Consider the following 15,991-nt stretch of genomic DNA (forward strand, 5'->3'; position numbering starts at 1 on the left):
AGCGCTGGCTTTTATGTCACAGATAATGATGTTGCTGTGCCACACAAGCCGTTTACCTTTTCTAAAAATTTCAAATGTAGTGAAACAACCCAGTGCAGGTTTAGACGCTTGTATTAAATGTCATCCAATTTTTTGAATACGTTTTATTTTTATTGTGAACATAAACAGTGGAAAGGGTTTCGTGCAGGTCTACAGTCATGGTCATTAGTCCAAAAAGACTCATGTCAGGAACTATGTAAACACTGAAAATAAACTGTTGCAAAAAAGCCTATAAATCATACATCGCTTCTTGCCAACAGTAGCCTACTTTCCATCCTCTGTCATGTAAACATGCTCCTGGTAAGATGGGAATAAAACGGGGAATTTATGATTTGTACTATACTCTTATTAACTTGCAGCGCAGAGGGTAAATATCAGCAGTTCCTGTGTGCTGTATTTGTGAACTCAGTCAGGGTTTGCAACAATTCAATGATAATGCCTTGCATGCTACACAGAAATAAAAGGGTTTGTCAGGTTGGAGATGGCCCCTACTGTAAATATTAGTCACGAAAAGGCACTTTGGCAAATTTCAGTATAACAGAGCAGACATGAGTTTTTTTTAAAGACTCTTTTGGGGTCCATAATTGTCTCTAAGGGGTCTCAGATTGAGTAGGAAAAACCAAGCCCTCTACAAACAATTACTTTATCTTTTCCTCACCTTTAAACTGAAATGTCCCCTTCTGTCTCTGCCGGACAAATAACATACACACCAGAGACCAACTATTTACTGTGTTTGTTTGCTTTTCTGTCATCTGCAGCTAGTGTGACCCCCTCATCCACCTCAGCATCAACCATTCAACTAACTCAGTGCAGACACTGGTTACCACAGCAACCGAGACCAGACTTATTTGCTAGCTTTATTTCTTTTACCAGCAAAAGATCCTTTTCCTTTTGTGGAGGAAAGGGATGTATTTCCCACAAATCCCTCAAAATATGATTTTAGCTTTCAAATTGAAAAATAGAAAATGTTGAATCTGAGAAAATCTTTCATTGTATTTTAGGTTACGTCACTGGCTGGCTGTATAGGAAATTAACATTTTTGCACATCAGTTTGAAAGCTTGCGGGCAATTCTATAAAAATGAAGAAACAAATAAATACAATGAAAAACATGTGTTGTACTGTGCAAGCATCCTACTGCTACAGAACTACCTGTAACACTCCAGTTTCTCCACATTCCAAAACAGAAAGAAAACACCTAAACAAACTGAAACTGCAAATTTCCCATTTAAGCTTCCCACAGTGTCAGTCAACTAAGTGCTTGATTAATTTGAAAATAACATGTGGGTGGCATTGTTTTGCCACAGATTTTTTTTTGGTTTTGTTTTGATGCTGATTCATTGAGATACATGTACATTCTGAGATATAGATGGATATAGATAAAGGTCTTTTGAATGCTACAAAAAAAAAAAAAAAAAAAGAAAGTTTACAGTGGCAGAGCAGCAAATCTGCTGCATTACTCATTTTATATCCAAATGGCAAAATTTGGCTGCGTCAAAATGTTCTCACCTAAAGGAACATTCAAACCATCTGGGTATCCATGCAGCATTACTGACTTTCTGCTCATAAGTACAACTGGCTTGGGGCTCAGAAGAGCACTGTGGCTGCCTGTTGAGCTGGCCTTGTGGGTGTAGTGTAGCCAATCCTACTGAAAGTAGCAGCATTTGCCACAGATGTATAGAGTAAGAGCGGCCACAGGCATGTTAACTCTAGTTCATGGCCCATCAATGCAAGACCATTGTGTCCATTGACACAGTACGAACTGAAATTTTCTGTCTCTGTGTCTCTTTCTGTCTGTGTAATTACAGCTTCACCCTCCACAGTAATTAGGGACTATTTCAACAAGGATGTGGAATGTCTCCATCTATTTTTCCTTCTCTTCATCTCTTCTTCTTCTTCACTGGCAACACTTTAACGCTTTATTTTTCTAAAATAAACAAAATCCTTCTATATTCTTTTACATTTTCTTTCTATCCTCTACATTCGGGAGAGTAGCCATGCTAACAGGGTGACTTCAAATCAACCTTAATGATCAGTGATTGTCATGAAGCATGTTTGAGTCACTGGAGTGTAGCTTTGGATTTAGCAGTCAGCATCGCCAGTCTATGCCCTTGGAAAAAACAAAAAAAAGCAATGATGAGTAAAAGAAAAGAGAATGTCTCTAAACCATCCGCCCCCAGACGTGCAGAGAAGGTGGGTGTGTGGAGCAATAGTCCTCTCTCAGCATCGCAGTCAAAGGCACAGGGAACAAATCTGCAATGAATGTTATGATATCTCCTGCAGTGCATAATGCAATCTTTTCAAGGCCCTAGGCACCACAGGAATAAACTTGTTGAAACACTATATTCTGGGGGCAGATGTTCAGAAGCACAAGTCATTTTAAACTCCTTTAAATTGCATTTTATAAGACAAGTGGTGCCTTATTTGACGTGCGGCAAGGAAAAAGGCAAATAAAACAATATATGGCATTTTCACTTATGCAGCTCCAGACAACTTCTTATTGTAAGACCAAACAAACGACACACAGCACTGTATATACATCAAAGAGGCTGGTTTACACTAGATCCTTTCTGGGGCTTTTAGTAAGCATTTCATTAGCTCTACATCTCCTTTTATTCCCTTTCTGAAATAAACATGTCCATATTTGAAAAAAAAAAAAAATACTATCCTTCTATCGCTATTCCTCCCTCTCACACGCCTTCTCTAGCCCTTCACCAACTGCAAGTCTTTTAGCACAATGATATGACAGAAACACATAAGAATAATGGCACGTTGTTGCTAAGAGACCACCTGTTCAGATCTCCCACATGAGATTGTGGTGAAACTGTAGTTCTCTTATCATCACCAGAGTAACATTCATTTGAGTGTAGTGAATGTCACGACAATATTGCAACTGAGAGAGAAACCTATTACATAACAAGATGTCTTTTAGGCAGAGAAACTGCATTTCAGATGAGGGTTTTTTCTTTAAATCAGACATACTGCAGCCGCTATCAGGCAACCACAAAATGAAGATCAAATAACAAGAGCGCACTGCAGAACGCGCTTGATCCACTTAACGTCAAACGACTATTTTGCCACATTCATAACAGACATTTGAGAAAATGGCATCTACTGGCTTCCGGGCTGTGTTGACATTTAGGGAGTGGTGTTCCATGGGAAAACGGCGCTGTCCTGAGGGCTAGTGGTGATGAGCCACACCCTTTTATTTCCTTACCTGTCAGGGTGTGTTCAAAACCTGCACTGCATTGTATCGGGGGCAGAACACGCAATACTTTCTGTGACAAAGGGTGAAGAAATACAAGAAAAAGTTACATTCTTCCACGGGGCGTTTAGCTTTGATGTAAACGTCCATGTTATTTATTCTTCAGGAGAGCAGCATATAATGTTAGCAGTTAAGAGGTTGCACTATTGACTGGCTTAGCACACAGCTCTGTTCTTTCGAAGCTGCATTCAGGCTTGCTCTAATCTGTTTATTCACTTCATCTTGTCCTCCCCTCCTCCCGAGCCAGGTCAGTCTGAGACTTGATCCAGCGGCATGCTAAGAGGCTTGATCTAGGCCACCACCTTTCACAGGCAGCCGGTGGCATGACCAGCTGGTGGAGATGACAGCAGTGCAGACACAGACGTTCTCAAACATGCAAGCGCTGAGTGTCAGTCTTAAGTATCTGTCTCCCTGTGTCAGCACAGGAATGACTATATACCAGTCACCTCGTCTGGAACTGCCAGTCTACGTGAGGGAGGAGAATTGAAGTGAGTCATGGAGGATCATGCAGGGATTGCTGGGTTTACAGAGTTGACTCCCTTGTTGATTAAGATAAAGTCATCTCTGGAAAGTAAGGAGTGTCTCTGCCCTTTGCTGAAGGAACAATACTCAGAGTGAGATGCAGAATCCCCACTCTTGCTCTCACCATGCCTACAGTTCCAGCCCTGTTAAACACACACTCTCAACTGGGCTAACATGACTCACAGCAGCGCAGTTACCCCCCTAACCTCCCTAGTGATTACTCGGTATCTGCCCAGCTGCTGACTACAATGACTTTACAGTCTCTGCATATTTTTTTAAACATTTTCTCTTCCTCAGGAGTTGTTTGCTTGCAAATCAGACAAACAACTATTGTCTGCTGTCTGATATGTACAGACCAGAGAGATAAGCAGGGTTACAAGGTTTTGGAAGTTAAAGCAATTATTTTTGTGTTTATCGCTTGGAGGTGCACAAAACTATTCATGTTCAATCACCACAGGCAATTAGCACAAAAAAGGTCTAACATGAAAAACAACAACTTGAGATTCCAAGTTTGACTCTTACTCAGCAAAACACAAAGAAACATTCAATCATTATGTATTTCTTTCCAAGCCAGTGATCATACGGTGGATGAAGTTTCCATTTACCTCTGTGCACTTTCAGGCATCCATTTTCTATCATTTTAATCTAATCGTGTAACAGAAGCCATGACTTGTACTGTTTCATCAGTTTGGCTGAAACTCCCCTGAAATTAAAGATGACAGTCTGCATTTCAGCCTCAGACAATGTGTAATTTTGCATCTTAACTCATAACAGTAGATTCAAGTGCTGAAACATGCTGATTACTGCATTATTTTGAGTGTAAACTATGGTTAATAAAATTTTTATAACTGATCCAACTCAATTTTTTTGTCTTGATTAAACAATGATTGTGCCACATATACAGTCAATGGAATAATTATTTGACCCCCTGCTGAATTAGGAAGTTTGCTCACTTTCAAGAAAAGATAAGTCTCCAATTTTCATAGCAGTTTCCTTTAAATGGGGAGACACAGAATACCAAGCAAAAATCTAGAACAAAACCCCACATTAAATTAAATAAATGCTATAAACTGACTTCTCTGTCATTTAGTGAAATAAGCATTTGATCTCCAAGCAACATATGACGTAGCACTTGGTGGTCACTGGGTTTTCACATGTTTCAGGATGGATTTTGGCCCACTCCTCTTTATAGAAACACTCTAAATCCTTTAAGGTTCTTCAAAGATTTTCTACTGAGGAGGACTGAAGTCTGGTAACTTGCTAGGCCAGTCCATGATTATGATGTGCTTCTAAGCAAGCCACTCCTTTGTTGCCTTGGCAGTGTGTTTCGATTGTTGTCATGCTGGAAGACCCAGCCACGAAGCAACAGCCCCAAAGCATAATGTTTCCACCTCCTTGAAGTTGGTGTTCTCTGGGTCATACACAGCACTTTCTTCCAAGCCTTCTCTGAATCATTCAGATGTTCACTTGAAACTTAAAATGGTCCTAAACATGTGCCTTCTTGAGCTGGGAGACCTTATGGGTGCTGCAAATATGAGTCCACTAGGCATAATGTATTTCCAGTGGTGTTCTTGGCGATTGTGGTCCCGACTGCCTTCTGTGTCTGCCGGCTTTCTCAAGATCCTCCTCACCTTGTGAGGCAAGATCTTCAGACTGAGGGCAATTGACGGTCATTTTGTATTTCTTACATTTCCAAATAGTCGCAGCAAAACTTGTCACCTTCTCACCAAGCTTCTTGTTGATGGTCTTTTAGACCGCTGCAGCCTTGTGCAGGTTTACAGTCTTGTTCTTAATATCCTTTGAGAGCTCTTTGCTCTTGCCCATACTGGCAGAGATGTTGGACTGGAAGAAGCTGATTCAGAGGACAGGTCAGCTTTATACTCATAAAAAGTTTAGATCATTTATCGATTAATTGTAATCCGTGTACCACAAAAATAGCACATAGCTATCTGTATATTAGGAGACATAATTCTTTGTGGGTTGCACTGGATCAAATACTTGCTTTTTTCCTGGATTTTTGGATGATATTCTGTTTCTCACAAAAATTAAACTACTATAAAAATTTGAAACTGCATTTCTTTGTGAAAATTAAAGGTCATAGGACGGGATCAAATAATAATGTCTTAAAAACATGCAAAAGTGTCTGTTAACATATACCCAAAGCTAGTCTTAATCATCTTATAGAGAGGCAGACAATATCTAGAGTTGTGTTTCAAGGATGACCAGAATAAAGACAATAACACACAATAACACAGATACTTGTGGAATAATTTCTGACTGTTAACTCAGTTCATCACTGCAGCTCTACTGCATTAACAACACGCAGTATACAGTAAAAGACTCGTGTTTCTCCCCTCACTGAGATATGGGTCACACTGAACTCTTGAAATATTAAAGAAACAGTACGAAACTTGCTTTTATGCTGCAAGGTTTGGTGAAAAAAGCATGACAAAGTGCCAAAGAAGCAGTGACTATAGATAACACTCACTCTCTGACCTCCTGGCTTTTGCCACTGGGTCAGTTCCCCAGTGTTGGAAGTGGGACTCTCTTTCTCCACTCTACTGCCCATCAGTGTTGGACTGTCAGGGCTTTGACAGGGTTTTTTCACCCCAGAGACAGAGACTCACTGCTGGGCTTTTACTTGAATGAGCACCAAAATCTGCAGAGGGGTCTGTTCTCCCCAAAGAACTCGGGAATCTGGAGCATTTCTTTCTTCCCCCTTTTATGGAGGGACTGATTTACCAACATTTGCAGGAAATAAGCACTTGTATAAACCCCATATGATAAAGGGCATTCAGGTAAACTTGGAACCAGTGCTGGGAACATTTACTTCAATTTATGGCTCTAAGAACCCCTAGATGTCTGCTCATTTCTGATACCTCAATTCCCTATAGGTATCAGAACAGCTCGTCTTGACTCATTCATGGGTTTCGCAAAACTTCTGCTGGCTTATGCTTTGCATGGAAACAGCTAGCGATAGAGTATATTTAGGTTATTACACGTATCAATACCTAGATATATATACAGATATAAGATAGAGACCACCTCAAGCAGGCCTAAGTCATTAAGGAAACCCAAGAATATTACAGAGCAGACACAGGAGCAAGCCATCATACGGTGAGATTATGTTGACATTCCATTACTGGCTGCAACTCTAAACCATGGCAAAGGTTGTTAAACAAAGCCTGCAGTGAGGTTTAATAAATTATAAAGCAATCAGCACGAAAACAAGCGCATGATTAGGGCATTAGCTCTTTTAAGTTATTCATCAACCACTTCTATAATCAAATGAGCATTCCAGCCATGTATACACCAACAGGGGAAAGCACTGGTAGATGATAAATGGCAAATTTCCTTATTATTCTGTCATCAGGTGCTCTTCTTTAGTATACAGCTGTAAATCCAACCCATTGCTGTTTCTACAAAAAGAATTTGAAGACAAGTTTTGCATTAAAAATACTGAGACATGAAAAAAGCTAAAAAAATAAATGGTGGGCTTAGATGGTGCAATCGCTTCCATTCATTTTTTACCTAGAATGTGTCTTTCCCAGAATTGAGGCTTTGCAATCAAACGCAGTTCACATGGAGTTTTAAGAAGAACAGGTTTGAAGAGGCAAATATTTACTTGTTGCAACAGGATGCTTAGGCTTTTGTGCCACTCGAGCACCGACTTCTGGAATGCAGTATGTTAATGTTTCAGCAGGCTGTGCTCAATAACCAGTAGTTAACCAACGAACAGCTCACACTACCTTCAAGCAGACCGCTATAGGTGTAGGCTACTCATGCAACAGGCCAAGGAGCAGGAATAGCAAGAGTGAGTGACTTTGATTTTGCAGTGTTGCCTTAAGTTGTGGTGGAACGCAAAAGTACAGGGAGGCGGAAAATACATTATTTTTGATCAAGTGAAAAATAAAAAATAATAATAATAGTAACCTGCTGCGTTTCGGCGCCTCTCCCTTAAGGGATCATCGATGATTTAAAAAAATGGGTTTTGAATGCATCTTGACCAAAACTATACAAAGATCAAATTCATTTTGCCGCTGGAGTGCTTACTTTGCGGCTGAAATTACATGCTCGTATATACCTCCGAACTTTATTAATTAGTTGAACCTTACCTTGTAGACATTTTCCGTCAAACGGTGAACCTCGTCTGTGCGAGACATGGTGAAATCTTCAGCCAGGACCATAAACGTTGTTTTTTTACTTTAAACGTGTATCCGCGGAGAGAAAGGGAAAAAAAAAAAAAACAGGGGAGAGACGGGTAAATGCACGAGTGCGAGCTAACAACAGGCGAGATAAGACACCGAGTGGCTCTGCGCTCCCGAAACCCACTAACTAAACACACCTTCTCTCTCCACAGCTGACAGTCCGATGCTGCCTTTACGGTCTACTCGGAAGTTCTGATTTTTGTTGGGCTTCCTTTATTTTATTTAATTTTTTTCGCAATCTCTTAAACACTGTGTGCGATGCGAAGATTTAAACAAAAGAAGTATAACATAGTATAACATTTTCCACCTTTTGTTTACAAGTTTAAAAGTAAAATCTAATACATTCGGACGTATAGATTAGGGGTAAACAAGAATGAGAAAATATGAAGGGAGGGCTTTTATCCCCCAAAAGTATAAAATTTAAAAACCCAAACAATTATTAAAGGCTGTCATGGTAGCCTACGTTATCATGGCAATGAAAGTCACATAACGAAATTTCTACTACGTTGCGCGACGTGTTTTTGTTATACTAAACGGTTAAAAACATTATTTCCCACGGTAATAGAACGCAGCACCATCTTGTCAAAATGCAGATTTAGAGCCCGCCCCCTAAATCTCTACCATTACTAAATATTTGAGGCAAATTCGTTCTCGTAGCCACAAATTCCATGTATTTTAAAATATGTATGTTTATCTATTCATATCGCTCCAGTGTTTACAATGATAAGCTTGGTAGAGTTATGCACAATAGGACCTAGCATATACCTTAACCTATAAACATATGTGACTAAGCATGAACAGCTGGTTAAAGTAGTGGGATCATCCTGCCAGTTTATCTCCATGCGCACCAGTAATCAGTAATAAATGATAGAGTCTCAGTGTGGTGAATTTAAGCCATATTCCTCCGATTAAAGCCATTATACACCACGTAAATCTGCCTCAAGTATGCCTACTATTACATGAGGCTTTAGGGAAGTCGCACTGTACCTGTTACACCATAGGTGCTGTTTTTCCTCATAGGATAATTTGTGTTAGCTGCATTGTACATGCTAATTAGTGTCTAATTGCTGCTTAGTGTCAGATTGTAAATACTATATTTTCTTCCTTGTCTAAACATCACCCACATATTAGCAACATGAGATTTTGATTTTCTTTCAACAAGTACACACTAAGGGCACTCTAAATGAAGACACCTGTTATGTGGAGTGCGGTGTAGAAAAACACAAGTGAGGAGTGCCCCCTTCTGGAGAAAGTATGGTGCATATTTTCACTGGTATTTATTATTTTTATTAATTTTTCATTTTATAAAAATTACAAGAAAGACAAAAAATAATCAGTTGTGGACAAATAAAGACAGGACAGCGTTTGTTCCCACAGCTCAATTTAATATGTAAAGCTGTAAATAATGTGTAAGACATCTAAAAACTCCTGTTATTCTACAATAACAGCTACAATGCAACACTTCTCTTCCTAACCAAATCAGACACAGAGAAATAGAATATTTCACTTTATGCATGACTTAAGTGGAGCGGTGAACCAAGTACAGACAGTGCTGATGCTGTAAATTGTGTGAAGATGCACTGATGTGTGCAGGTCCCGTGTTCACATACCAAATCCCAGAAAAAAAAAGAAATCCACCTCTTTATGCAGCTTAACACTGGATACAGACCACACATTCAGTCTACTAGGCTGCCAACAGCTCTCTGTCTGGCTTGCTCTTTGCTTCTCGCCTCTCTAGAAAACACAAAATCAAAATAAAATAGTGTGACGTCAAACACTAATTTATGGTTGTTTAAGGAATGATTTGTTGAGTGAAAGATTAGATGTACCTGGCTCTGCTTTAGCTGCTTCTGACACCTCTGGTATTGGTTCACTGGGGACCTCTGGAAGTGCTACGTCTTCTTCCTGTTTCAGAAAGAGAGATTACGAAAGCCAGCTGACATATTTAGTTCCTGAAAAGCTGAAAAATTTGTGGACTTATTATCAAAGCAGTACTACAAAAAGTTGCACAACGATTTTATTTTAATTTTAGTTTAGGTGCATAATATATTGGACAAAGACAGTTTTTGACATTTTGGCTCTGCACACCAGAACAAGGGATTTTAGATTTTTTTAGAAATCAATTTGTGATTGAAGTACAGCAAACAGTATGCCATTAACTAGGAATTACATCCATTTTTATGCACAAACCTCCATTTTCCTAGACTCAAAATTAGTCACATAAACCAACATAATTTTAAATATAAGGACTGTTTCTAATACTTGTCTAAAAAGCCATTGCAGCAAAAGACTGCCTGAAGTCTAGAACCCACGGACATCAACAAAATGCTTTGTTTCTTTCCTTTAAATCCTCTGCTGTGGCATGTTCTGCATCCAGGTTTGCATTTAGTAACTGTAAAGCTATGTTGTGGTGGGATCAGGTCACACGTTTGGTCATTGAAGGATATCTCATTTCTTTGCCTTGAGAAACTCTTGTGCTGCTTTTGTAGTAAGCTTGGACATATATGCTCGAGTCATTATCTATGTGCTGCAGTCAGTTTTGCAGTATATGCCTGCATCTGAGCAGAGAGTACAGCGCTGTACACTTCAGAAATATTCCTACTACTTCAATCAGCAGGCACATCATCAATTAACACTAGTGGCCCAGATCCACTGACACCCCTACATGGCATAACATTGTCTCCTTTTCGTATGTCTGATAGATTTATTGTGTTCTTTTAGCCTGATGGCCTTTCTCAGTTTCACCGATATTTCTTTTGGCCTCATATTAAACCTTCTAAAAATCTTTTAAAAATCCACTGTGGTGGTGTTCAGAGGCAAAACTGCAAAAAATAGTTTTCTTTGCTCAATAAATGATGTTGTTTTTTCCCCAGATGATTCTATTGATTTTCAGATATATTCATTTTAATTGCCCCTCTTACAGACATTTTCTGGGAGGTCTCATGTTGTTTCCATGCATTACCTCTTTAGGTTTTTTTTTTTTTTTGCATTTACACCATACTTCACAGTTTCCAAAACACTATAGCTCCTTCAAAATAAAATAATATTCCTCTTTTTTTTTTTTCTAAAATCAATTTCTGCTTCTTGTTGCTTCAGGTAATTTTTCTTAAAACAACTTGTTAATCTTTATAATGAGCTTTCTATTCAGGAGTTGTTTTTTGTTTGTTTCCTGTTTGTAAAGATAATCTACAGAGAAATTTGCACTGGTGTAATTCATGCAGTATTTGGGTTTTTATAACTGATTTCATTGTACAATAGTGAGGTCTAGCAGTGTGGGAGGATATTTTTGTATGCATTTAAAAATTGTCTTTAAGAAGAAACACATTTAATTCAGCTTCAAATACAATAATATCTACTGCGCTACAATTTTATTTGCATAATTGTGTCAAACTGATTCTTAAAACTAGTCTTTGTACAAATGTGAAAAATAGTAATTTACAGCATGTAGTTTGACAGACATGTGAATGTGTAATTTAGGATAATAATTACATCATAAAAGAATAATCTTCTGAGGTTTTAATCACAATGAATTAACCAAATTCATACCCACAGTTGTTTCATATTCACTGTGTTATTATGCTACATTTATATTGTAATTAGCTTAAAAATTCTTCTTCTAAGTTTGCAACACAGTTTTCTTCTCTTCAAAAACCAGATTTCTATAGATTTAAGATTAAATGGCAACGTTCAGTTTAGGTGTGATATGCCTGCATGAGTCAACCGTGAATCACAGCTTTAACCACATAATTGCTCAAGTGGAAGCACTCAGTGGCCAGCAGTTGAATGCTGCGGTCACGCTCGGAGCCTTGGTGGGCGTAACTATTAGATGAAGTGGGGCGATAACAGCAAAAGAGCATGCATGCTTTGGAAATATTTTTAGTAATAACAAAGGTTTACAATGCAGTGTAACACCCACCTGAGTGATAGCTTCCAGCTCTGCTAAGACAGCATCCTCATCCTCTTGTGTCAGGACTCCAGCCAACATTTCATCTATTTGCTACAGGTGCATAAATGAAGCAATAAATTAAAAACAAACAAACAAACGAAATCGTTGATTTAAAAAATTCTCTTAAAGTGATATGTATCATCCCAGAACATACACTACAATATGAAGGAAATAATTACTATTGGACATGTAGTTTAATCAAACCTCAGCTGATTTTTGGCATACATGCAGTACCGGTATTAATGATAGTTCTGTGCAGGTATATTTGATAAACATCAGGCATTTTACCCTTTGATAGTCAGTCGATTCCTGTGTCTCATCCAGGATTCTCTCCACATCTTCTATTGACATGATCTGTCATAATGTTACATTATACACTCATGTTTATAACTCTTAAGGTGGTATTAAAATATTTTGAAAATGCATAGTACAGGAAAAACAATGGAAAGCACTACCTCATGCATGCTCTTCAGACAGTCGTTGCCAACTTTAAGTCCCTCAATGACTTTCATTTCAATTTGCATGAACTCAATGTCTTGAACCTGTTGACAAACAATTACATTGTAAAAATAGTTACATGAAATATAAATAAACAAAACAACAAATCAAATAGTATTTGTCCCTTTTATTTTCTCATAAAATAGTGATTAAAGAGAGACTGAGTTAAAACAAACACTTTACATTACACTATTTTTTGGTTTGGATTAGCATGAAATATAGTAACAAATCACAAGTAATCACAAAACAGTATTGTATCACAAATGAATTTAAGGCCACAATGGACTTCTCAACTTTGGACCAATTTGCATTTAAGCAATCATATTATTAACAGTTATTTTGGAAACTGTTAAATACTGCAGAATTGAACTGGTCCACTCTCCCTTGGCACTGAATATCAAAGCCTGGTGGACTGATGCTATGAAACTTACCATGCGCTCGAGATTTGAAATCTGATTTTCGGTCTTTTCTAGTAACTGATCCTGGTACCGTTTTTTCTTAAGAAGCAACAGCGCTTTTCTGCAATAACAAATGAAAACACAAAGCATCATATTGCAAAGAATATCTTTTGTTTACAGTACGAATACAGTGTGTACCGCTGCATGCCGAATAAAGTAAATTGAATTACAAAAGAGAAAACGGACTCTGTGCAGGAGTCATTAACTTGGGAAATTTTAAGTAGCATTATCCATATTTAAGTAAACCTCATTTGTTTACATTGTTGCCAGTATTCACAGTAGTGTAACTACATGCTGGTAGATATTGTGTAAAATCGAGACTTGTGCTTACTCCTTCTTGCCATCTTGTAGCAGCTGCTTTGCTAGACGTCGCTCTTTCTCCAGCTGCAAGGTGATTCTCTTTTGGTACTGCTTCAGCTTGTCTCTCTGCTGCTTCAGTTGCTGGACAAAATCCCCAACGAGAAAATGAAAAAAACAACAACAACAACAACAATATAATATACACATTCCTTGCCATTTTATTGGGTACACCTTGCTAGCCATGAGTTAGATAAATATGTTGGTTCATACTGACATGACAGCATCACACAGTTGCAGCAGATCTGCACCACCCGTTACACCAAATCACAGTGCTGACTGTGAAGGCCATTTGAGTACAGTGGCTTCATTGCCACGATCAAACAAACAGTTTGAGTTGATCTGAGCTTTTGACATGGCGCATTATTCTGCTGGAACTAGCCACGAGAACAAGGATAGACTGTGCTTAGAGTCATGGATATAGTCAGCTACAATACTCAGGGAGGATGCAGCATTTAAATGTTGCCCATTTGGTACAAGATGGGGAGGGTGGATCAATGCTTTCATGTCGTTTACAAATTCTGACCCTACTATCTCAGTGTCTATGGTGCAATTTTGGTGAGCTCATGTGAACTGTAACCTAATTTTCCTGTTCTTAGCTGCTGTACCTCACCTGCTTCAAGGTTTGCGATGTTGTTTGAAACTTGCAGAAGATGTGTTTTTCTGCATACCTTGGTGGTAATGAGTAGTAGTTACTGTTATCTTCTCATCAGCTCAAAGGAGTCTGCTCATTTGCTTATGAACTCTGTCATCATCAGGTCATTTTGAGAGAACTGCCTTTAGGAATGTAACAGCAGATCTGCCTCCATAGACGATCTCTTGCATCCTCTTCCGCTCTCCTTTCATATATCCATAATTGTGGTCTTTCTCTTCGCCTCCTGCCTGACAGCTTCATCTTTTACATCCTTTGCTACCATGTAATTGGCTGATTAGATATTAGATATTAGCCTTAAGCAGCAGTTAAACAGGAGTACCCAATTTTTTTTTTTAATCTACTAAAAAAGTAACGAAGAAATAGACACAAAAACACAAGGAAGAGGTCCATAAACTGATGTCGCATATTATAAATAGATGTACTCATTCAGTAGATATTTTATGAAACCAATTCTGTGCTAAACGGAGGAGGGGAATACAGTTCTCACGAGATACGAGTCGCAGAGAAACCCAACAGTAAGCACATCGGGCGATATTAATTCATCTCGCCGTGTGACCACAGCACAAGACCGTGCAACCCCTAACACTAGCCCGATAACGGGGATGCTATAACCGCTATCAGCTCACCAAAATGGCTTTGTCCTGCTCCGTTACACGAGAAGGTCGACTCTTTCTCCCAAAGACGTTTCCCATTATTCAGCCACATCCCCGCCACATTCTCCCGTATCAACACAAAAAATATCACTTTTTGCTAAACATTTTGTACGATAGTAATTAGCCTAAAATGGCTAACAGGCTAACTGACTACACCATGCCCTCAGTTCTTTTTGTTTTCCGCGTTTCCTACGGCAAGCAAGGCAGGACGTATAATCCGAAGCGTTACATTACTTGATTATTAGAGCTCGTTGTTCTGATATTCATTCCTGTTATATTGTGACATGGTACGTGCGGTAACAGCTGCGCCTATTACTATGATAAAATGAATTCAACTGCAGATTGTATAGGGGGCACATGTTAAACACTCTCGCCGGACTGTTGGTACCTTGGAGAGCTTCCGCCTCTCCGGGGGTTCCAGGATCAGCACCATGGAGAGCAATCAAGAAACGTTTCCTCTAAAAATAGCAGATTTTGCTCAACATAAAGGCAGGAAATTAACAGACAGCTCTTGTATTATTTCACATTAGTAAGGTTAAGCAATGTGATAAGAGGACAGCATTCTAAATGACTCAATATTGTGCAAAAGTCTTGGAAACAGAGACAACTCTTATTTATTTTTAGTTTACTTCCAAGGAGCCAGACTAAGTTTTTCATTAGAGTTTGCCGTTGTGTCTACACATAAGAGACGTTTCGTGAAGTGCACATTTTAAACGGCACCTTTAGATACTTTTGTTACACCAGTATGTTGCGAAAAACATTTAGTTCCCATTTCTTTAGTTGAATCTACAAAAAATATCAAAGATAAAACGGTTAAACAGCCATAAAACTGTATTCTTGCACCAAAATGATTCTCAGCTATTAGACAAAAAATGTGACATACCAAAGTGTATATTTATTGTGTCAGGTTATGCCAGATTACATGAGAACTAGGCTGAAAATCATTGGCAACAGGCCTCATGGAGTGATGAACTCAAATGTGAAATTTGGGTCAATACTGTATGTATGGAGAAGGTCAGGCAAGTGGTACAATAGTTAGCATCCATCTGTCAAACATAGAGGCTCTATCATGATCCAGGGCTACATTTCAGCCAGTGTTGGTTGTTGGGGGATCTTGTCAAATGTTGATATTGTTGGAATTATGAATATAGATAAGTATCATCAGATTTTGATCCAACATGCAATACTATCTGGAAAGGAACTGGTTGCCTGCAGCTTTATTTTTCAGCATGAAAATGATCCCAAACACAGCAAACACATACCTGGATAGAAAACACACAATGGAACAGTATCAGTCATGCCCTGGGCTCCCCAGTGCCCGGACCTTAACATCACTGAAGCAGCGTGAGATCAGTTTGACAGAGAACAGAACAAAACACAGCCATAATACAA

General features: G+C 38.8%; 2 protein-coding genes across 6 annotated transcripts in view; both read right to left on the reverse strand.

Annotated features, from left to right (window-relative positions):
* The window catches only part of LOC147332711 (BAR/IMD domain-containing adapter protein 2-like), a 52,092-nt gene extending 43,924 nt beyond the window's left edge, over positions 1-8,168 (reverse strand). For all 5 annotated transcript variants that reach the window (XR_015128835.1, XM_086289381.1, XM_086289384.1 and 2 more), the window contains exon 1: positions 7,940-8,168. Coding sequence is in view for 4 of the 5 variants with exons in the window: in XM_086289381.1 (XP_086145507.1) it covers positions 7,940-8,011 (72 nt within the window). In the remaining variant the exon portion in view is untranslated. The remainder of the gene's footprint in view (positions 1-7,939) is intronic.
* A 1,228-nt stretch (positions 8,169-9,396) lies between these two features.
* LOC147332712 (charged multivesicular body protein 6-like) lies at positions 9,397-14,947 on the reverse strand. Its single transcript, XM_086289385.1, has 8 exons — positions 14,573-14,947; positions 13,266-13,375; positions 12,908-12,995; positions 12,434-12,520; positions 12,267-12,332; positions 11,949-12,029; positions 9,862-9,937; positions 9,397-9,766 (listed from the first exon to the last, which is right to left on the reverse strand). Exons 1-8 carry the CDS (start codon positions 14,636-14,638, stop codon positions 9,717-9,719), a joined length of 624 nt encoding a protein of 207 aa, XP_086145511.1. The 5' UTR covers positions 14,639-14,947; the 3' UTR covers positions 9,397-9,716.
* Between the last annotated feature and the right edge of the window lie 1,044 nt (positions 14,948-15,991).

This window comes from Aulonocara sp. 'chitande type north' Nkhata Bay, linkage group LG4 (assembly GCF_057382095.1).
Source record: "Aulonocara sp. 'chitande type north' Nkhata Bay isolate Kocher_YH1m ecotype deep benthic linkage group LG4, A_spYH_male_GT1.1, whole genome shotgun sequence".
NCBI lineage: Eukaryota > Metazoa > Chordata > Actinopteri > Cichliformes > Cichlidae > Aulonocara > Aulonocara sp. 'chitande type north' Nkhata Bay.

What these genes read in the sequence shown, in the direction of transcription:
- LOC147332712 (XM_086289385.1), bottom strand. Translation starts at nt 14,638, where the DNA reads ATGGGAAACGTCTTTGGGAGAAAGAGTCGACCTTCTCGTGTAACGGAG. An exon ending in CTACAAGATGGCAAGAAGGA is followed by an intron (nt 12,996 to 13,265) that starts GTAAGCACAAGT and finishes TTGTTATTGCAG; the next exon opens with AAAAGCGCTGTTGCTTCTTA. An exon ending in AATCGACTGACTATCAAAGG is followed by an intron (nt 12,030 to 12,266) that starts GTAAAATGCCTG and finishes ATGCACCTGTAG; the next exon opens with CAAATAGATGAAATGTTGGC.